This window comes from Ambystoma mexicanum, chromosome 5p (assembly GCF_040938575.1).
Source record: "Ambystoma mexicanum isolate Mex_15411 chromosome 5p, UKY_AmexF1_1, whole genome shotgun sequence".
Lineage (NCBI taxonomy): Eukaryota > Metazoa > Chordata > Amphibia > Caudata > Ambystomatidae > Ambystoma > Ambystoma mexicanum.
In genome coordinates, this window is record NC_090930.1 from 1,022,106,875 (window position 1) to 1,022,129,050 (window position 22,176).

General features: G+C 46.4%; 1 protein-coding gene across 4 annotated transcripts in view; it reads left to right on the forward strand.

The window, feature by feature from the left end:
• The window catches only part of LOC138481375 (oocyte zinc finger protein XlCOF6-like), a 609,919-nt gene that overhangs the window by 111,639 nt on the left and 476,104 nt on the right, over positions 1–22,176 (forward strand). For all 4 annotated transcript variants that reach the window (XM_069613502.1, XM_069613500.1, XM_069613501.1 and 1 more), the window contains exon 2: positions 20,519–21,699. In XM_069613502.1, coding sequence (XP_069469603.1) covers positions 20,519–21,699 — 1,181 coding nt within the window. The remainder of the gene's footprint in view (positions 1–20,518; positions 21,700–22,176) is intronic.

Here is a 22,176-nt window from a genome sequence, read left to right on the forward strand (position 1 = left end):
AAAACCTTCTTGTTGCTAGTCAAGGACGTCAACGGAGCGACGATTTCAAAGAATGATCGGACAAAGCGCTGGTAAAAATTGGCAAAACCCAAAAACGATTGTAACGTTTTTAGATCTTTTGGAACCGGCCAATCCAAGACTGCCTTTACTTTGTTTCTACTCATCTGTATTCCCTGGTCTGTTATATCATACCCAAGGAACTCCACAGATTTCACATGGAATATGCATTTTTCTCGTTTAGCATATAGGGAATGCTCCCTTAAGCGTTGTAGAACTTGACGAACATGGTGTACATGGTTTTCATAGGAGTCTGAATATATGAGAATATCATCAAGATACAAAACAAGAAATCGATCAGTCATATCTCTGAATATATCGTTAACAAAATGTTGAAATGTAGCCGGGGCGTTACACAACCCAAAGGGCATCACGCAATATTCAAAAAGACCATATTTGGTCTTAAAAGCCGTTTTCCATTCGTCCCCTTCCCTTATTCTAACTAAATTGTAAGCCCCTCGTAGGTCGAGTTTGGTGAAGATCTTAGAAGAGCCGAGTTGATCAAGAAGGACAGATATTAGGGGAATCGGATATTGATTTCTGATGGTAATGGCGTTAAGAGCACGATAGTCTATACAGGGCCTAAGATCCCCTTCCTTTTTGGGTACAAAAAACATTGGAGAAGCAGCCGGTGAACGTGAGTGACGGATAAATCCATTTTTCAGGGATTTATCGATATATTCCTTTAGAATGCCTTCCTCCTTTTGCGTCAATGAGTAAATACGACCTACAGGTATTTTAGCCCCAGGAATCAGATCGATAGGACAATCATATGACCTATGAGGAGGGAGGATTTCTGCTCCTTTCGCATCAAATACTTCCCCAAAGGCAGCATATTCTTCAGGTAATGTTGTAGTAACAATGGCTCCAATAGTGGAAATGCCATGCAACAATGGTCGACACGGATTTTTTGACTCGGAATTCGATGAAAAACATGAGGACTCACAATAGTCGGACACAAATTCCAGCTCCCCAGAGTTCCAATCCACCACCGGATTGTGACGCCTCAGCCAAGGTAGACCCAAGATTAGTCGATATTGTGGTGCAGCGATCAGATCGGAACTAATAGTCTCTTCATGACCTTGACAGGTGGTTAGCACCAAATCCACTGTTTGTTTCGTAACTAGTCCAGAAAGCAGTACCGAACCATCCACAGTATTGACCATTTCTGGTTGGGACTTGGTAACCACTGGAATGCCTAGTTTCTTAGCAAAGGCCTCATCAACATAATTACCGGTGGCTCCAGAATCCAACACCGCATTAATGAACCATTCTTGGTCCGAGTCAAGGGCGCAACGGATAGGAACAAGGAAAGGTCTCTTAGTCATGGAGTCAAGGAACGGTGAGCTCGGCAGAGTGACTCCCTCTACTGCTGGGCTTTGGCGTTTCCCTGACGCTTGGGCTTCTTAGTGCAGTTTTTTAACAGATGTTCTGATGAACCACAATAGAAGCAAAGATTGTTCGTCTTTCGGTTCTTCCTTTCTTCAGGAGTTAAAGGACCCCGGATAGCCCCAATCTGCATCGGTTCCGGTCCCCCCTGAACAATAACTGGAGGTAACATAGCCAAGGGTGTAGAAGCCCTTTTCTCTCCTTTCCTTTCGGCTCTCCTTGCGTCAATCTGAAGAACCATGTCTAGGAGTTCCGGAAAGTTAGTAGGTACGATAGGTACCGTGGACAAGGTATCTTTCAAGGAGTCGGATAATCCATGATAGAACATAGAGGCCTTCTTATCCTCAGGCCACCCCGTTTCAGCTACAAGTTGATTAAACCGGGCCAAGTATGCCAACAATGGGGTATCGCCCTGGTGCAGCTTCAACAGCTCAATATCCGTTGCTTGGGTTTTGTATCGGGTATCAAATACCCGACTCATTGCGGCAATCAACGTATCACAGTCGAACAACAATGGACTACCCTGTTCGAGTAAAGGGTTAGCCCATGATGCTGCAGTCCCTCCAAGATGAGACAAGAGAAATGCCGCCTTGGTTTTGGAATCAGGAAACGAGGTAGGTCTACATAAAAAATGCAGCCGACACTGATTCAGGAAGGTACGATAAGTACGAGGGTCTCCAGTGAACCTTTCTGGTTGAGCTAGAGGAAAATGAGCTGTCATAAACACAGCGCCTGATTCCTGTCCAGACCCAGCCATTCCTGAACCTGAGGGGACCATGGGGTCGACTACAGGAGGGGCGGTAGAAACCATTCCTGCCTGTATCTCATTGATGCGCTGTTGGGTAGCGGCATGAGCTGCAGTCATATCCACCCGTAGATCAGTAACCATTTGCATAATCTGGGTCAGAGCATCACTTGGGTCCATGAGGGTGTTTATGAGGCTTCTGATTATGTCAGGATCGCCTTCTTAGGTTGCCCTCGTAGTGTAGACGAAGAATTCTACCCTACAATGTAACCCTGTGTCTGGATATAAAATAAACCAGCACCAGGGATCTATTGTTTGGAAGAATGGACCCAAATGGCACGTGGCAGCAGATTCCCTCGTATCTGACAGTTTACCAGTTGATTCCCTCGTGTCTGACAGTATACCAGCTGAGCACAGAACAACCTTTTTATGCCGATGTCACAAGGAACAGAAATAGCTGTTACAAAATATGAGAGAAAAAACAATCCTTAATAATTATACCAGAGACACCAAGAACAGAACATGAAAGTAGGACAGACACTCTTACCATGGGGTTGTTGATAGGAATTCCACGGGCATCCAATGCTCCAGTAAGACCGCCAAGGTACAGGGGTGTAGGACTATTCCCGCCGGCACGTGTACGCCTAAGGGTCGGCAGTACAATCCCCAACGAAACGAGGACGCTCCTACTCCGCCCCTAATGGTACCACGGCAGTCTCTAGTCCGTACCGGGGGATGGGGAGGAGTAGAGTACCGGCAGTCTAGAAATAAGGAGCACTGGTCAGGTGGATCCAAAGCGGGAGATAATGTCCAGGTTGATCAAGTCGAGAGGTAGAGGCAATCCGTAAGGCCATCCAGGTCGATAGTAGACAAAAGTTCCGAAGGCAAAATCATGAGACAGAGGCAATCCTGGGCGAGGTCCGGTCCGTTAACAATTAGCAGTGAGGCAGAACGGGGTTCTCCGCAGGTGGGCTAGAGAGGAGACAGGAGCGAGTAAGCAGAAAGCGTGGGGAAAATGTCCTGACAAGAGGTAACAGGGCTAGACAGGAAAACAACAATACAAGAGCAGGAAGACAAGAATTTTCGCAAACATGTAGCAGACTCCAGGATTCAAAATCAGAAGCAACGAGTTCACTGCAGGCTAGTGTTTTATAAAGTCGTGATCACATGACCTGTACGTGCGGCCGCCGTGGTGCGGGTCGACGTCGCTGCCCTAATCTCCATGGTAACCGCCAACGCAAAAATCCTGAAGGACGAGATTGTAACCGGTTCTTGTGGCCGTGGATTAAACCTTTAATGCGAGGTAACCGAATGGATAGCGACCGCTGATGCAACGTATCCTGATCCCGTTTACTGTGAGACTGCGGGGGCAGAGCTCGCCTATGAGCCCTGTGGCTCCTGGGCCGATTCCTGACAGTACCCCACCTCAAAGAATGCTTCCCTCTACGGGAAGCCCAAAAATCCCACAAACAGGCCGGAGCGTGTATATTCTCCAAAGGTTCCCAAGTCCGATCTTCCGGACAATAACCCTTCCAATCAACAAGGTAGAGACGGACACCACGACGAACCTTGGAGTCCATTATCTGCTGAACCTCGTACTCGTCTGAACCAATAGCAGGCAGGGGACGCTTAGGGGCTAGTAGCCTTGAACCTCCTTGAACAGGTTTCAGGAGCGAAACGTGGAAGACAGGATGGATCTTCCAAGTGGGAGGAAGCTGTAAACGGACAGCCACTGGGTTTATTACTCCAGAGACCATGAAAGGGCCTGAGAACCGAGGCATGAGGGAACTGCGACCAGGTAAGCGCAAATTCCGTGTGGATAACCAGACCTGCATACCTGGGGAGTAAGCCGGAGAGGCCGAACGGTGAACATCCGCACGTTGTTTGCTAAGCCTTTGAGCCTCCAACAGATGTTGTCGCACTTGGGTATGCAGAACCGCAAGTGATCGGACACAGGAATTAGCAGCCGGGTTACTGGATCCAGTAGACAAAGGCAATGGCAAGGTACGTGGATGATGACCATAAAGAGCAAAATATGGAGTAACCCCTGTGGCAGTATGCAAAGAATTGTTATATGCGAATTCGGCCATGGCCAAACAAGATGTCCAAGAACCCTGATAATGGAACAGAAGACAACGGAGGTATTGTTCTAAGGTTGCATTGGTTCTCTCTGTTTGCCCATCAGTCTGAGGGTGATATGCGCTGGAATACCTGCCGTCTATGCCCAAAGACGCAGTGATAGCCCTCCAAAAACGTGAAGTAAATTGTGACCCCCAATCCGTGACAATGATACTAGGAAGACCAAAACGCCGAAACACATGGGTAATGAACAAGTCAGCTAAGGCTGGAGCAGAAGGCAATCCCGAACAGGGTATAAACAAGGCAGACTTCGTCAAATAGTCGACAACAACCCAGATGGTATTTTGGCCATTGATTGGAGGCAACTCTACAATGAAATCCATAGATATCATAGTCCATGGTAACCTGGGAACGGGCAAAGGCTGCAATAACCCCATGGGTTTTGCATGAGATGATTTGCCCTGAGCACAGACAGCGCAGGTCTTGATGTACTGGGCAGAGTCAGACCTCATGGTAGGCCACCATGCCCATCTCTCCAGTGATTCCACGGTTTTTCTAATCCCCGGGTGAGCAGAAAACTTAGAATCATGGCACCAATTCAATGCCATGGAACGATTTGTGTCGGTGGGGGGATACAGTTTTTCATGAAGATAGGGTAGCATATTCATGACGCTGATATTCTCATCCCTAATGACCAGTGGATGTTGCTTAACCCAGTTCTCCAGGAGAGCTCTTAAAGTAGGATCAACCGTACAACCACAAACCACCTGACTAGGGAGTAATAGTGGAGTAGGAATCGGTTTTGATACATCGATTCCCGGAATACGTGATAGGGCGTCTGCCTTGGTGTTACAAGAACCCGGGCGATAAGTAATCGTGAAATTGAAAGCAGAAAAGAACTCATGCCAGCGGGCTAGTCTGGCCGTGGTACATTTCACAGAGCGAATGGCAACTAGATTGCGATGATCAGTGTACACCTGGACAGGAAGCTGGGTACCAAGCAAATGATGTCTCCAGACGGTGAACGTGTCTTTTACGGCCAAGAGTTCTCGCTCAGTGATAGTATAATTCCGTTCATGAAGGAAGAGTTTCCTGGAGTGGTAGGCAACAGGATGTAAGGCCGTAGAGTCACGACACGCTTGTGATAGGACGGCTCCTACTGCCGTATCAGAAGCATCCGCCTCGACCACAAACTGCTGAAGTGAGTTAGGATGCTGGAGCACTGGGGCCGTAGTGAAAGCTAACTTGAGAGATTCAAACGCGTCTTGGGCGTTTTGATTCCAAGCGAAAACCTTCTTGTTGCTAGTCAAGGACGTCAACGGAGCGACGATTTCAAAGAATGATCGGACAAAGCGCTGGTAAAAATTGGCAAAACCCAAAAACGATTGTAACGTTTTTAGATCTTTTGGAACCGGCCAATCCAAGACTGCCTTTACTTTGTTTCTACTCATCTGTATTCCCTGGTCTGTTATATCATACCCAAGGAACTCCACAGATTTCACATGGAATATGCATTTTTCTCGTTTAGCATATAGGGAATGCTCCCTTAAGCGTTGTAGAACTTGACGAACATGGTGTACATGGTTTTCATAGGAGTCTGAATACATGAGAATATCATCAAGATACAAAACAAGAAATCGATCAATCATATCTCTGAATATATCGTTAACAAAATGTTGAAATGTAGCCGGGGCGTTACACAACCCAAAGGGCATCACGCAATATTCAAAAAGACCATATTTGGTCTTAAAAGCCGTTTTCCATTCGTCCCCTTCCCTTATTCTAACTAAATTGTAAGCCCCTCGTAGGTCGAGTTTGGTGAAGATCTTAGAAGAGCCGAGTTGATCAAGAAGGACAGATATTAGGGGAATCGGATATTGATTTCTGATGGTAATGGCGTTAAGAGCACGATAGTCTATACAGGGCCTAAGATCCCCTTCCTTTTTGGGTACAAAAAACATTGGAGAAGCAGCCGGTGAACGTGAGTGACGAATAAATCCATTTTTCAGGGATTTATCGATATATTCCTTTAGAATGCCTTCCTCCTTTTGCGTCAATGAGTAAATACGACCTACAGGTATTTTAGCCCCAGGAATCAGATCGATAGGACAATCATATGACCTATGAGGAGGGAGGATTTCTGCTCCTTTCGCATCAAATACTTCCCCAAAGACAGCATATTCTTCAGGTAATGTTGTAGTAACAATGGCTCCAATAGTGGAAATGCCATGCAACAATGGTCGACACGGATTTTTTGACTCGGAATTCGATGAAAAACATGAGGACTCACAATAGTCGGACACAAATTCCAGCTCCCCAGAGTTCCAATCCACCACCGGATTGTGACGCCTCAGCCAAGGTAGACCCAAGATTAGTCGATATTGTGGTGCAGCGATCAGATCGAAACTAATAGTCTCTTCATGACCTTGACAGGTGGTTAGCACCAAATCCACTGTTTGTTTCGTAACTAGGCCAGAAAGCAGTACCGAACCATCCACAGTATTAACCATTTCTGGTTGGGACTTGGTAACCACTGGAATGCCTAGTTTCTTAGCAAAGGCCTCATCAACATAATTACCGGTGGCTCCAGAATCCAACACCGCATTAATGAACCATTCTTGGTCCGAGTCAAGGGCGCAACGGATAGGAACAAGGAAAGGTCTCTTAGTCATGGAGTCAAGGAACGGTGAGCTCGGCAGAGTGACTCCCTCTACTGCCGGGCTTTGGCGTTTCCCTGACGCTTGGGCTTCTTAGTGCAGTTTTTTAACAGATGTTCTGATGAACCACAATAGAAGCAAAGATTGTTCGTCTTTCGGTTCTTCCTTTCTTCAGGAGTTAAAGGACCCCGGATAGCCCCAATCTGCATCGGTTCCGGTCCCCCCTGAACAATAACTGGAGGCAACATAGCCAAGGGTGTAGAAGCCCTTTTCTCTCCTTTCCTTTCGGCTCTCCTTGCGTCAATCTGAAGAACCATGTCTAGGAGTTCCGGAAAGTTAGTAGGTACGATAGGTACCGTGGACAAGGTATCTTTCAAGGAGTCGGATAATCCATGATAGAACATAGAGGCCTTCTTATCCTCAGGCCACCCCGTTTCAGCTACAAGTTGATTAAACCGGGCCAAGTATGCCAACAACGGGGTATCGCCCTGGTGCAGCTTCAACAGCTCAATATCCGTTGCTTGGGTTTTTTGTATCGGGTATCAAATACCCGACTCATTGCGGCAATCAACGCATCACAGTCGAACAACAATGGACTACCCTGTTCGAGTAAAGGGTTAGCCCATGATGCTGCAGTCCCTCCAAGATGAGACAAGAGAAATGCCGCCTTGGTTTTGGAATCAGGAAACGAGGTAGGTCTACATAAAAAATGCAGCCGACACTGATTCAGGAAGGTACGATAAGTACGAGGGTCTCCAGTGAACCTTTCTGGTTGAGCTAGAGGAAAATGAGCTGTCATAAACACAGCGCCTGATTCCTGTCCAGACCCAGCCATTCCTGAACCTGAGGGGACCATGGGGTCGACTACAGGAGGGGCGGTAGAAACCATTCCTGCCTGTATCTCATTGATGCGCTGTTGGGTAGCGGCATGAGCTGCAGTCATATCTGCCCCTAGATCAGTAACCATTTGCATAATCTGGGTCAGAGCATCACTTGGGTCCATGAGGGTGTTTATGAGGCTTCTGATTATGTCAGGATCGCCTTCTTAGGTTGCCCTCGTAGTGTAGACGAAGAATTCTACCCTACAATGTAACCCTGTGTCTGGATATAAAATAAACCAGCACCAGGGATCTATTGTTTGGAAGAATGAGCCCAAATGGCACGTGGCAGCAGATTCCCTCGTGTCTGACAGTTTACCAGTTGATTCCCTCGTGTCTGACAGTATACCAGCTGAGCACAGAACAACCTTTTTATGCCGATGTCACAAGGAACAGAAATAGCTGTTACAAAATATGAGAGAAAAAACAATCCTTAATAATTATACCAGAGACACCAAGAACAGAACATGAAAGTAGGACAGACACTCTTACCATGGGGTTGTTGATAGGAATTCCACGGGCATCCAATGCTCCAGTAAGACCGCCAAGGTACAGGGGTGTAGGACTATTCCCGCCGGCACGCGTACGCCTAAGGGTCGGCAGTACAATCCCCGACGAAACGAGGACGCTCCTACTCCGCCCCTAATGGTACCACGGCAGTCTCTAGTCCGTACCGGGGGATGGGGAGGAGTAGAGTACCGGCAGTCTAGAAATAAGGAGCACTGGTCAGGTGGATCCAAAGCGGGAGATAATGTCCAGGTTGATCAAGTCGAGAGGCAGAGACAATCCGTAAGGCAATCCAGGTCGATAGTAGACAAAAGTTCCGAAGGCAAAATCATGAGACAGAGGCAATCCGTAAGGCCATCCAGGTCGATAGTAGACAAAAGTTCCGAAGGCAAAATCATGAGACAGAGGCAATCCTGGGCGAGGTCCGGTCCGTTAACAATTAGCAGTGAGGCAGAACGGGGTTCTCCGCAGGTGGGCTAGAGAGGAGACAGGAGCGAGTAAGCAGAAAGCGTGGGGAAAATGTCCTGACAAGAGGTAACAGGGTTAGACAGGAAAACAACAATACAAGAGCAGGAAGACAAGAATTTTCGCAAACATGTAGCAGACTCCAGGATTCAAAATCAGAAGCAACGAGTTCACTGCAGGCTAGTGTTTTATAAAGTCGTGATCACATGACCTGTACCTGCGGCCGCCGTGGTGCGGGTCGACGTCGCTGCCCTAATCTCCATGGTAACCGCCAACGCAAAAATCCTGAAGGACAAGATTGTAACCGGTTCTTGTGGCCGTGGATTAAACCTTTAATGCGAGGTAACCGAATGGATAGCGACCGCTGATGCAACGTATCCTGATCCCGTTTACTGTGAGACTGCGGGGGCAGGGCTCGCCTATGAGCCCTGTGGCTCCCGGGCCGATTCCTGACAAAAGCGTCTATAAAAGTTCGCAATCCCTAAAAAGGACTGCAAGGATTTGATAGACGTAGGAGCAGGCCAGTCCAGTACAGCCCTTACTTTGGAATCACTCATACCGACTCCTTGGTACGTGATATCGTATCCCAGGAATTCCACATGCTGGGCATGAAAGATACACTTCTCTAGTTTAGCATAGAGATGGTTGTCTCGGAGCCTTTGTAGCACTGTGGAGATGTGTTGTACATGAGTATCATAGTCCGGGGAGTAGATCAGAATATCGTCAAGATATACAATGACATAGTGGTCGAGTAAATCACTGAAAACATCATTAATAAAATACTGAAACGTAGCCGGGGCATTGCTCAAACCAAAAGGCATGACTAAATACTCATACAGACCGTACTTGATTTTAAACGCCGTCTTCCACTCGTCACCATTCCGCATTCTGACCAGATTATAAGCGCCCCGCAAATCCAACTTAGTGAAGATGGTAGAAGAACCCAATTGGTCTAGAAGAACCGAGATGAGCGGAATTGGGTATTGGTTACGGATGGTGACAGCGTTCAATGCACGATAGTCGATGCAAGGGCGCAAATCGCCTTCTTTCTTTGGAACAAAGAAAATGGGCAATGCCGCCGGAGAACGTGATGGCCTGATAAAGCCAGAAGCCAAAGACCTGTCCAGATACTCCTTGAGCACTAAGTCCTCCTTGCGGGTCAAGGAATAGACACGACCGGAGGTTACAACAGCATTAGGAACCAAATCAATAGGACAGTCATACTGTCAATGTGGTGGTAGGATCTCAGCCCCTCTCTTGTCAAATACGTCCTTAAAGTCTCGGTACTCCCGAGGTAATAGCGGGTTCATGACTGCTCCAATGACCAGAGCGGAATCCAAGAGATGAGTACTGGGTCCCAAAGACGAGGATCCTGATGTCCCACAAGACGTAGCACAGTATTCAGAATGAAAAGAAACCGTCCCTTTAGCCCAATCCACTAACGGATTGTGCTTCCTTCGCCAGGGCAACCCAAGGATTAACTTGAACTGGGGTGCTGTAATGACGTCAAAGGCTATGGTTTCGGTATGACCAGAGGACGTAGTCATAAAAAGATCTACCGCTTGTTCGGTAACCAGACCAGATAACAGAGTCGTGCCGTCAACGTCGTTGACCAGTTCAGGAGAAGGCTTGGGAATCCGAGGAATACCATGATTCTTAACAAAGTGGCTGGCAGCATAATTCCCAGTGGCCCCTGAATCCAATATAGCATCCACTGTACAAGAAACCATGTAAGGAGCGAAAACATCAACAGTAATGGGAAACAAAACCATGGTATCAGAGCCCGTATTCGAGGGACTCGACAAAGGGGCTCTCTCTATTGCCGAGCTTTGGAGTTTCCCTGTTTTCGTGGTTTCTTAGGGCACTGTCTCAGGAAATGTTCCGAGAAGCCACAGTAATAGCATAAGTTGTTCTTCCTACGATTCTCTCTTTCTTCAGACGAGAGCGGAGCCCTGAGGGTACCTATCTGCATAGGTTCAGGCGTAGCATGGCTCTGATCAGCAGCTACTGGCGTAGGATAGGGAACCAGACTCTTTTGCCCTTTGCGTTCTGCCCTCCGTGCATCGACTTGAAGGACTAGATCTACCAACTCCGAAAAACCAGTAGCAATCACTGGGACAGTGGACAAAACATCCTTGAGAGAATCCGAAAGACCTTTGTAAAATAGAGCCCCTTTCTTTGCCTCAGGCCAATCCATCTCTGCCACCAGTTGGTTAAACTTGGCTAGGTAGGACAACAAAGGCAAATCCTTCTGTTGTAAAGAGAGTAGTTCCAAATCCGAGGCTTGGGATTTGTACCGTGTGTCAAAGACACGGGACATAGCGGAGATGAGAGCATCACAATCGTACAAAAGATGGCTCCCTTATTCCAATAATGGATTTGCCCAGACCGCTGCTGTACCCCCAAGGTAGGATAACACAAAAGCTGCCTTGGTGGTGGTATCAGGGAAAGACGTAGGACGGCACAGAAAATGCAGCCTACATTGGTTAATGAAAGTGCGGAACGTCTTAGGATCCCCCATGATACGTTCCAGAGGGGCCAAGGGAAACTGGGGCGTCATGTAAACAGGCGCGTTCTCTTGTCGAGGAGCGCCGGCTCCAAGGGCAGAACCAGAAGGAGGGGCGCTAGCACCACCACCTGCCTGCAAACCGGCCTGAAGGGCGTCGATCCGACGCTGGGTGGCATCATGAGCCGCAGTCATATCTGCGCGTAAACCAGCAACCAACTGAACCAAAGCTGCCAACGGATCGTCGACAGCTTCCATCATAATAGGATATACAGCTTCTGAATATGTGAGAAACCACCCACGCAAACTTGGTAATACCAGAATTCGGTTGAGCGCGTAGTGTAGCCGTAGAAACCTTCCAGACAATACAACTCCCAATAGTACAAAGGAACTATTTTGGAAGGGGAATTGCCCAGAAGATTATAATGATTCGGAACATAGCTACCTAGACAAAGAACACAATGTCAGGAGTTGAGTTCATGAAATAGACACAAGCAAAGCAAAATAAATGTAGAACAAACAACGTACTCACGTAGTGAATACCTCTGGGCAAGGATAGTAAGCCAGGCAGAGCGGAGGGCCAGGATAACCAGGAGATCAGAATGGGTGCTTGTCCGTATAATGTTCTAGCAATGGAAGGGAAGATGAAAGGAAGTCCGTCCGACGAGTCTGGTTCCAAAACAAGGACAATCCAACCTAAACCTATACCCGCCAGCACGTGGACGCCTAATGAAAAATGTCCGTGAATAATCCCAGTTCCTTGTGATGAGTTCCAAAAGAAATGTGCTCCGTGTGGAAGGTCCAAAGAACAATGTTCCGAGTGACAGGATTTCCGAAGCAAGTGAGTTCCGTGATAAATGTTAGCAAGCAAATGATAGAAAAATACAGGAGAAAAGATCCGAGACGCCAAATGCAGGAAAATGACAGGCAAAACTATGGTCGTTCGTTCCGAGGTCGAGTAACAGGTGGAATCCAATACGAGGTCAAGGGTGTTCCGTGAGACGAAAGCAGGGTCAAAGATTCAAAGCCGAAAATTAAGAAGCAGCGTTCCGAATGCCGGGCAGAGATTTAAACAAATCATGTGACCGTGCGGGGAACGTTGCAATGCCGTAATCGTGCACGTACGTGCTCAGGCAACCAACGTATCCACGGCAACCCCCAGCGTTGTCTGACACTCTGGAAACGCTTCGGCTCCGTGTGTGTTGGAATTGTGGAATTTGTAGTTTTTACATAACGCTTGACGGAACGGGGAGCAGACGCTGATTTCTTGACATACTTGGAGTGAAAGCTCATTAGATTGTTAGTCCAATCCACTGTAGGATTGTGTTTCCGAAGCCAACCGATACCCAAGATGACAAGAAAATGCGCAACGCGTATAATGTCAAACTGTATCTGCTCCTTATGTTGCTGAATAGAGACTTGGACCATCTCGGTGGTGTGGGTTATGAGGCCTGAACATAAGGGAGTAACATCCACCCCTTCCACCTTCTGATCTTCTTTCTTGGCAATTCTGAGTAAACCCACCTTATCTGCCCACAGGGTGTCCAGAAAGTTACCTGCGGCTCCGCAATCCAATAGTACCTGAGTATCGATTTCCTTATCTCTGAAACAAAGTTTGATTCCTAATACCATCAGTCGCTGATCTTCGGATGACTTTGCTGAGGTTACCGAAAGAGTGGTGTAGGAACAAGGGAGAGCCCCTCGGTAGTCTGTCCCATCAACTACCGAGGGCATTCGTTTCCCGACCTTCTTGGAGGCACATCCGGGCAATCCCTCAATAGATGATTCGCCGAACCGCAATACAAACAGAGATTTTCAAACTGGCATCGATTCCGCTGACAGTATCAGCAGGGCCTTTCCACACAATACACCTGTAAGGGGCAGGTTAACTCACCATCTGATGGAATGGCAGGCAATAACGTCAGATGCTTGGGCATTGGAGACCGTTGCCCAGGGTTACTGCCTACCCTTTCTACACATCCCTCAGAGTCATCCACCGGGGAACAGCTCTCTAAAAGTTCCAGATCCGCTCCTCTTGCAGGAAATTATAGACCTGCTAGAGAAAGGTGCCATAGAACCGGTACCTGTAGCAGACAGGAACAAGGGCTGGTACTCCCCCCTATTTCCTCATACCAAAGAAGGACGGAGGACTGAGACCCATCCTGGACTTACGAGAATTGAACAAGTTCCTCAGGAAGGACAAGTTCAAGATGGTAACTCTCTCTCAGATCCTTCAGGCCACCAGCTCCAGGACTGGCCGGTATCTCTGGACCTTCAGGATGCTTATTTCCATGTGCCAATCCATCTCAAACACAGGAAATACCTGAGGTTCGCAATTGGCGACTCTCATTATCAATTTCGAGTTCTGCCAATTGGGCTGACCTCTGCCCGAGGGTCTTCACCAAGCTGATGTCGGTAGTGGCGGCGGGTCTAAGGAGGGAAGGGATCCACGTCTACCCCTACCTGGACGATTGGCTGATCAGGGCTGTATCTTCGAAACAAGCCCAGGCCCAGCTAGATTATGTCTGCCACTTCCTTCACAAACTGGGCTTCTCTCTCAATTTAAAGAAGTCACAGATGATACCATCACAGAGACTCCTGTTCATTGGAGCGGTCCTGGACACTTCCCTGGGAAAAGCCTCGCCACCAGAGGTGAGGGCTCAAGATATTCTACAGATGGTCACCAAGTTTCAAAATGCCCAATGTATCCCAGCCTTTGACTTTTTGAGGTTGCTAGGCCTCATGGCATCCTGCATCTTCCTTGTGCCAGAGGCTCACCTGAGAATGAGATCTCTTCAGTGGGGACTAAGAAGTCAGTGGTCCAATTCTCAGGGAGAATGACGGATCTCCTCCGGATTCCGGACAGGGTAGCCCGCAACCTTCAATGGTGGGCCTATCCAGAGAACATCTTGAAAGGAGAACTGTTTTGGCAACCATGGCCGGAGATCACAGTAGTCACAGACGCCTCACACACGGGGTGGGGAGCCCATGCCAACGACTTGACCATCAGCGGTCGTTGGTCTCCATCGGAGTCCAGGCTACACATCAACCTATTGGAGCTGAGAGCGATCAGACTAGTGCTGAAAGCTTTCCTGCCATCAGTGCAGGGGAGAAATGTCCTGATAATGACGGACAACACGGTGGCCATGCACTACCTCAACAAAAGAGGAGGCGTAGGATCACTGCCACTGTGCAGAGAGGCGATGCAGCTCTGGTTTTGGGAAATCCAAGAAGGAATCTCTCTATCGACAGTCCACTTAACCGGAGAGAAGAACTTGACAGCGGACGCTCTGAGCAGGCAGAGCACAGTCTCCCACGTGTGGGAGCTAGCTCAGGAAGTCCTTCAAGAGATCTTCGCCCTTTGGGGAACCCCTCAGGTGGATCTGTTCGCCACAAGCACCAACAGGAAATGCGATCTGTTCTGTTCAAGGGAATTTCCCCTGAGATGAGCTCTAGGAGATGCGTTCGTAGTGGACTGGGAGTTTCCACTCCTTTACGCGTTCCCACAGTCCCTGTTATTCCTCAAACGATCAGGAGGTTGAGAAGATTCCGGAAAACCATGATCCTAATTGCTCCGGATTGGGCCAGGAGAACGTGGTACCTGGACCTTCTAGATATGTCCATCTGTCCTCCAATCCGTCTTCCACTCAAAGAGAATCTTCTCTTGCAGAAGGAAGGTCAGGGTCTCCATCCAGACACCAGAACCCTCAACCTTCATGCTTGGCTTCTGAAAGGGTGAGGTACAAGGATTGGGATCTCCCTGATGACGTCATGGAGGTGTTGCTTTCGGCCAGAAGGCCAGCAACAAAGTCTTTATACCGCTGCCGTTGGAACAAATTTTGCAGCTGGTGTAGGGAAGAGAATATCGACCCTTTTTCATGTAGTACACCAACGGTGTTATCGTTTCTACTCTACTTGGCAAACTCAGGCCTTCAAGTTGGCACTGTAAAAGGCTATCTCGCAGAGCTTTCTATCTTCAAGCGCACTGTGGAGGAACCATCGTATTTCAAACTTCCTCTAGTGATACAATTTCTCAAGGGATTAACTAATGTTTATCCTCCAAAACCATTCCAGGTTCCCTTATGGGACTTAAATTTAGTCTTAAACTTCCTAATGGGCACTCCATTCGAACCACTTCACTCTTGTTCGCTGAGATTTGTCACGCTTAAAACTGTCCTATTGGTAGCACTAACATCTGCTAGGAGGGTGAGAGAGCTTCAAGCTCTCTCCTGTAAACCCCCACATACAATTTTCCACAAGGACAAAGTTGTCCTACAGGTGAAGCCTAATTTCCTCCCAAAGGTGGTTTCTGAATTTCATATTACTCAGAAAATTACCTTACCTTCGTTCTACCCTCCTCCCCATCCGGGGAAAGAGGAGGAAAGGCTACACAGGCTGGACCCAAGGCGAGCCCTCAGCTTTTACATCAGCAGAATGGCTACGATCAGGCAAGCAGACCAACTGTTTGTAGGATACTCGGGTCACAAGTTGGGACTACCCATAACAAAACAAACCATCTCCAGGTGGATTATTTTGGCCATTCGGGAATGTTACAAACAGGCAGAAAAGAGCCACCCCAAAATCTCAGGGCTCATTCAACCAGGGGTATCGCAGCCTCTTCGGCTCTCCAAAGAGGGGTACCGGTCCGAGACATATGTGCGGCTGCCACATGGTCGTCCGAACATACATTCACAAAATTTTATAATCTGGATTCCTCCACTAGTCAAGAGACCAGATTTGGCAAGGCCGTATTACATTCGGTCCATCCCTAAAGGGATACATAACATTCTCACTCCCACCTCCAATTACATGCCACTGCTATGGGAGTCTATCAAAGATAAGGAATACGTCGGAGGACACAATCCCTTTGAAGAACAAGTTACTTCTTACCTTGTAACGTTCTTTCGACGGGATGTTCCTCCGACGTATTCCTTATCGCCCCTCCCATCCATCCCCGCAGTGATACTTCCCTTGTGGTTGCAGCTTACGCTCCTTCAAGGTCAATAACCAATTCAGGCACGACTTTTCTTATGCTACAAAATGGAACTGAGCAACGGACGCAGCCCGTGGCTATTCATGGGCATGGTGACGTCGGCGCTGATACGGTGGCCGTCGAGGGACATCGACTCGGCGGACGTCGACACGCAGCGCCGTACAGAAAAGATTTCCAAGGCCAGCAAGCTGGAAACGTTTTATCAAAGATAAGGAATACGTCAGAGGAACATCCCGTCGAAAGAACGTTACAAGGTAAGAAGTAACTTGTCCATCTATTCCAGTGGCTGCCGATGTCGTGGGCTTCACTGGATTCCAAACTGGATCTACTTGTGGTTTGTCTATCTGAATCACTGTCTATCTCAGAGCTAATAGGTGAAGAGGCCACACTACTACTACTTGATCTTGATACCTCATTGTATTTAGGTTGATATTGTGATGCACCCAGGTGCATGGAGACTTTGGGTTAGGTGGAAAGCGGGTCGCCGCCATTAAGGGTTCTGTCACGTGGTTTACGTTTTCTGCAAGCAGTCTAGTGTTTCTTTTTGTGTCAGAGCCACCGGAATGTAAACACTTCCTTCCGGCGGCTTCGGTGCATTGCAACTGCAGTGTTTTCCTAGACTGCCACCTCAACGCTCAGCGAGCTTCTTTATTGTGTTTTCTTATTTCGTTCACTCACGCAAACCTCCTCTCTTGATACCGCCTCCTCTGCTTTGTACTTTCCTTTCCTTCCCTTTTTCCTATCTGCTTTGTATTCCGTTATGCTTTTTCTTTCCGCTCTTTCCTGCAGCGCTTCCCGCTGCCTGTGCTTTTCTCTCTGTGTTTTCTTCTACGGAGCCTTGGTGTTTGTTTTTCCGCCAACGGCAACCTTCTCTTTTACCTTTTGTACTCATCTCTGCTTTTCAGCTACCACTCTACCTCCAGTGTAGTTACGACTTTGGTGGAAGCTTCCTTCTCCCTCAATCTGTGCATAGAACTACCTTGGTACATTACCATCAGAACTCTGGACACCAAATTCTACTGAGATCACATCTCCTTTCATGGGTTTTTTTGTGCCTACTGGCTTTTTCCCCTTCTGGCTGTACCGGAAGGGGGTCTCAAGACACAGTTTCTACAACTGTGACAGTGGCTTCTTCCCGGGGCAAGCCACAGCTTCATAAAAAAAAACAGGAACTTTCAACACCTGGCGAAAGGACGGAAGGACGCCTACTCTACGGAGGCGTCTGACACAGGTGAGGAGAGTGGGACCAGTGATTCCAGGGAAACAGAGTGTAGTTTTGACAGATATGTATAAACTATTCTCGCGATAGTCTCTGTCGTCACGCAAGACTTTTCTTGACTTCCTTAAGTTAACGTCATCTTGGTGTTTTCTAAGTATACTAAAGGGTTTTGAAATGTGTATCAATGGTTGCACTGGGGGCATTGCATAAATCAATTTCTTGTTTCAAAGTATCGATTTGGGTCACAATGCAATCATGTTCTCATGTCGCATGCTCAACTAACAACTTCATCATATTATTGGAACTAGTTGTAAGGTTAGTTTCCCATTCTGAAGCCAAATCACTGTCTAATGGATCCTCAATCGGGCAAAATTAAAATTCTCAAACCACGAGATATTTTATTTTCTTGCAAATAATGTCCAAGTGTGGTCTTTTCCCAACATCTCTGTAATGCTCAAACGTTCTAGCTTGATAAACAGAGAACATAAGTCTGCTTTTTCAATATTGAGTCTTTTAAAAGGGTTTAAGGTTGAGCCACGGGGTGCAAATAGAGCTTTAATGTCATCTTCCCTGGTTAGTATATATTCAGCTGCTTGTGCCATACTAGTATTTATTGTAGGACCAAAACGCTCTGCTATTGTACTTAATAGGTAGAGGTGCAGCTGCTATGGCTCTTGACTTAAACAGAAACCAAGTGTTTAAGTAGCAACAAAGTCTTAGAGTCCAAAGCGCATGCAACAAGAATTCAAAGGGGAGAAAACTGGCCGCAGGTAGCTGACAAACGTGGGTATGTTGCCTGATACTCCACAGTAGAAGAACAATATGAAGACAAATACAGTCACACTGTGCCAAATTTCAGAATTTCCGTGCTTGATTGCAGCTTTATTATGTGAGAAGTCAGCCTGACAAGTGTTTCGAGCCAAAAGCTTTTCTTCTGAGGCTGAATTGTAAAAACCATATGGTTATCATTAATCAAATTGGTTCAACATAAAAATACAAAGCAACTATGCAGCCAAAGCCCAAGTGCAAAGTAAAAGGGGCGGTTGTACATGGGTCCGTTGTCAGATATTAAAGACACATTCATATAATCACCATTGTATTGTTAGTCATAATATTAACAGACATTCATGGAGACAGAGACAAGTAAAAAGAAAAAGCATATGAACAATAAAAGACAACAATAGAGAAAACAAAAGGAAACTGAGTTAGTGCAAATCCTATTGGATACTTAGCATAGTGGTTGAGTGTCAGAGAGTCACATCAACCGGTACAACAGTCACTTCAATTGAACTAAATACCTTATGTCCTATGAGAACTGTTCCGTATCGACCATAGGTGCATCAGAGACAATCAACAGATGTTTAATGAATGCCATTCGCATTGCAGGGTCATGTGTGATAAGGCGAAAAGTGGAGGTTATGGAAAGGGTGAACGTGGTGTGCCTATCTCCTCATGCACCTACAGGCGTCATTCCCTTTGAACTTATGAGGGTAAATTATGGGTATACTATGGTGTGCCCTTCTTGGATAGGAGAGGGGAAAAATGTCGAATGTAGAGGCTGACCTGGCGATGAGCAGGATGAGAGAATCTAAATTTAAGCCTAAACCTGTGGATGTGAAGGTGTGGGATTTTCTTAGAGTGAGGAAGGTTGTGGTGAAAAGGGTGATGTGCTATTTGGTGAAACTGTGCCAGTGGTGAAGTTGTTAAGATGTGCTGTGCGCATAGTGGGTGGATAGGTGTGGAATCTAAAAGGGTGGTGAAGCAGCAGGGGGCAATCCTAAGAAACAAGCGGGTTCTTTGTTACCTATCTTTAATGTTCACTACATTCTCTGGATCTTCTATAAAGAATCGGGAGAGAGGTGAGTTGGACGATTCTTTGTTGCTCATCATTTAATTGGCTTACTTGCACTACAGTCCCATGCTTCTGATCTCACAGTGATGTCATGTGGATTGTAGTGGAATGGGTGTTATTTTGGAAGCAGTTGAGGAAGCTGGTGGGAGTTGGTGGTCACTTGAAGCTGCACGTGCAGGGTTTTATCCTAGAGACCTGTTCTACTTTTGCGTGGAAGCACTTTATTACAAAAAAAAACACAGGGGCTAATTTTTTAACAACTGCAACCTACATGTGGGGAACCACCAAAGCTTCTGCTTATGTGCTGCTGGGTCTCCTGCATGCAATGTTAAAACATTTTCATGGAGGAATGCAAAGCTAAAGAGTAAAATTCTTCAGTTGTACGCTCTGATTTGCAGAAAAATAAACATTTCCTGCAAATCGTGCTTTGCAGGCAGCGTTTATTGATGGACTCCTATCGAATCTTCCTGCTCTTAACAGGTGTCAATTCTAGGAGCATTCCATGGGAATACTTTAATTTTACGGTTTCATTAAAATCTCATGCAAGTGTAAAAAAGAAAAGCTCACACAAGACAGAGGAGAAAAGCAAGTTAACTCCACTCTGTGCCCCTCCTCATCTTGTATGAGCATGAAAGTGAGAAGGAGCAGAAAACGGAGCAATAAAAGTAATATACCTTGCTTTTTTGTCTCCATTTCCCTCTCCTCACATTATAAAATGATCCCAAATTGTATATCGTTGGACAAATCCGAGCGAAATTTACTGTTATTGCCCCACTTCCATTACCTCGCAAGGACACTGAGTAAAGTTTATCCTAAAAAATTGTGTCTTCAGAATCTCAAAAAAATCTACCCCTGTGTAGACAACATAGTTGTGTGACTCTCCATCCCTTGAGAAATTGTATTTATGTTTGATCCATGTATGAATATCTATTACATAATTATCATTTGACACTGTTTATCTCAGAATCCGCAGTGTCTGGTAACAATTGATGTATCCATAGAACATTTGACATGTGTAATTTGCGTTTGTAGAAGTTACAGCATAGTTAGATGCAGAATATGTCCCATTAATAACTTCCGATGTCCAGCGTTCAGTAGAAAATCCTTATGTAAAATGAGTTGCAAGCTACGTTTTTAACTTATAATTTTCACATTTCCTTTACTCTTTTAGGTTGCCGCCAATGACGGAAGCGAGCATGAGTGAGCTTAAATATAGGTACCAATACATTCCATCGGTCACCTTGCATATAAACGAGGAAATCACAACTGCTAGGCTCTGGTCTTCTTCCAGCGAAGGCTTTGAAGCGCAAACTGCGAACCTTGTAGAAGTGTTTTTGGTTGAGGTATACCGGTGCAAGCTTTGCCAGTTTACTACCTGTATTAAGAACAAAATCAAAGTACATGTGTCGAATGATCATGCGCTTGACCAGATCCATCTCATTACCGCAAGCCCGGGGTTGGGCCCAGACCAAGAGGAAAATGACACCTACAGTATTGGCGATGAAATTGGGCCAGAAAATAAAGAGAATGAGGTGAACCTGGAGAAGATGCCCTTCCTTTTGCCCATGTACAGGATGCTTAATAACATGAGCCCGGAGTCCTGTGACATAAGCCTCGGAGACCATAGTGATGGTGCACAGGTGGCGCACACGTGTGAAGTCAACACGCTATTTGAGGAAGAATCCTCAAACTTCGAGCTTGATGAGCCAAGCTCGGTGGTCTCGAACACTGTTCCTTGCTCAGCAGAAGCTACTGAATCTAGGAAAAGCACGGATGATGAGGAGGCTCAGTCTGAGCATCTCATGTCTCTTGGTCTCTGTCGCACGTCCAGCATAAGGACTCAGGTAGCTGACACCAAGGCCCCTGTGCCCAAAGCAAAACATGAAACCAGTGGCAACCAGCAAAAGGATCAGGTTCAACGTGACTATTTGAGTCTGCCACAGATGAGCAATTTTCGCTTACGGCTTCGAGTGGACCAAAGGAAGCATTTTTGTAACATTTGTGACTGTGAACTCAAATCGAAAGAGTCCTATAAAATCCATATGAAGTGTCATAATGGGAGCAGGGGTTTTAAATGTCTTCATTGCAGCTGCTACATCTCAGACTGGGGCTTGATGGAAAAACATATAGAAGCCCACTCTCAAGTGAATGAGACCTACAAATGCCTTATCTGTGAAAAGGAGTTTATAATGCGAAGTGCTTGGAAATTTCACAAGAAGAGTCATCAGGAAAAACAAAATGTTTTCAAGTGCACAAAATGTTCCTCTTTTTATAAATCAAAAAGTATTCTAAATCTTCACTTGGCGTGTCATTATGAAGATCAGTATAAGTGCCTGCACTGTGATTTGATGGGTAAGTAAGCATGTACATATTCATATGTGGGTATATCATTATTGTGTGAACAGTTACTAAAAGAGGGCCTCTCTGATTTATGAGAACTTGCAAGTGTTTTCAGGCTGGAGGCCCACACCTGCCAAGCTTTTAACTTTCAAAGTAGAAACAGCGGTGTAGGCAATCTTTGATGCCAGGGAGTGTGGGGATTCCAAGGGTGCACCTCCATTAGAGATTATTCTAGGTCATTGAGGGGTTTAGGGGTGCAATATATTATTTCCCACTAATTTGTGCATGCGACCGAGCATTGTGAAGGAGCCTGAAGAAACATAAGGGTTTGGTGCTAGGACGGGTCCTCATACTTAGAAAATGTTTAGAAATAATTGGTTGCATTGGTGCATTTTACAGCACAATTTTTGAGGAAAACTGGGTAAAAGCCATGCTATTTTCAATCTGTTCCGTGTGGAAACACATGAATGGATTCTAGGTCACCAACAG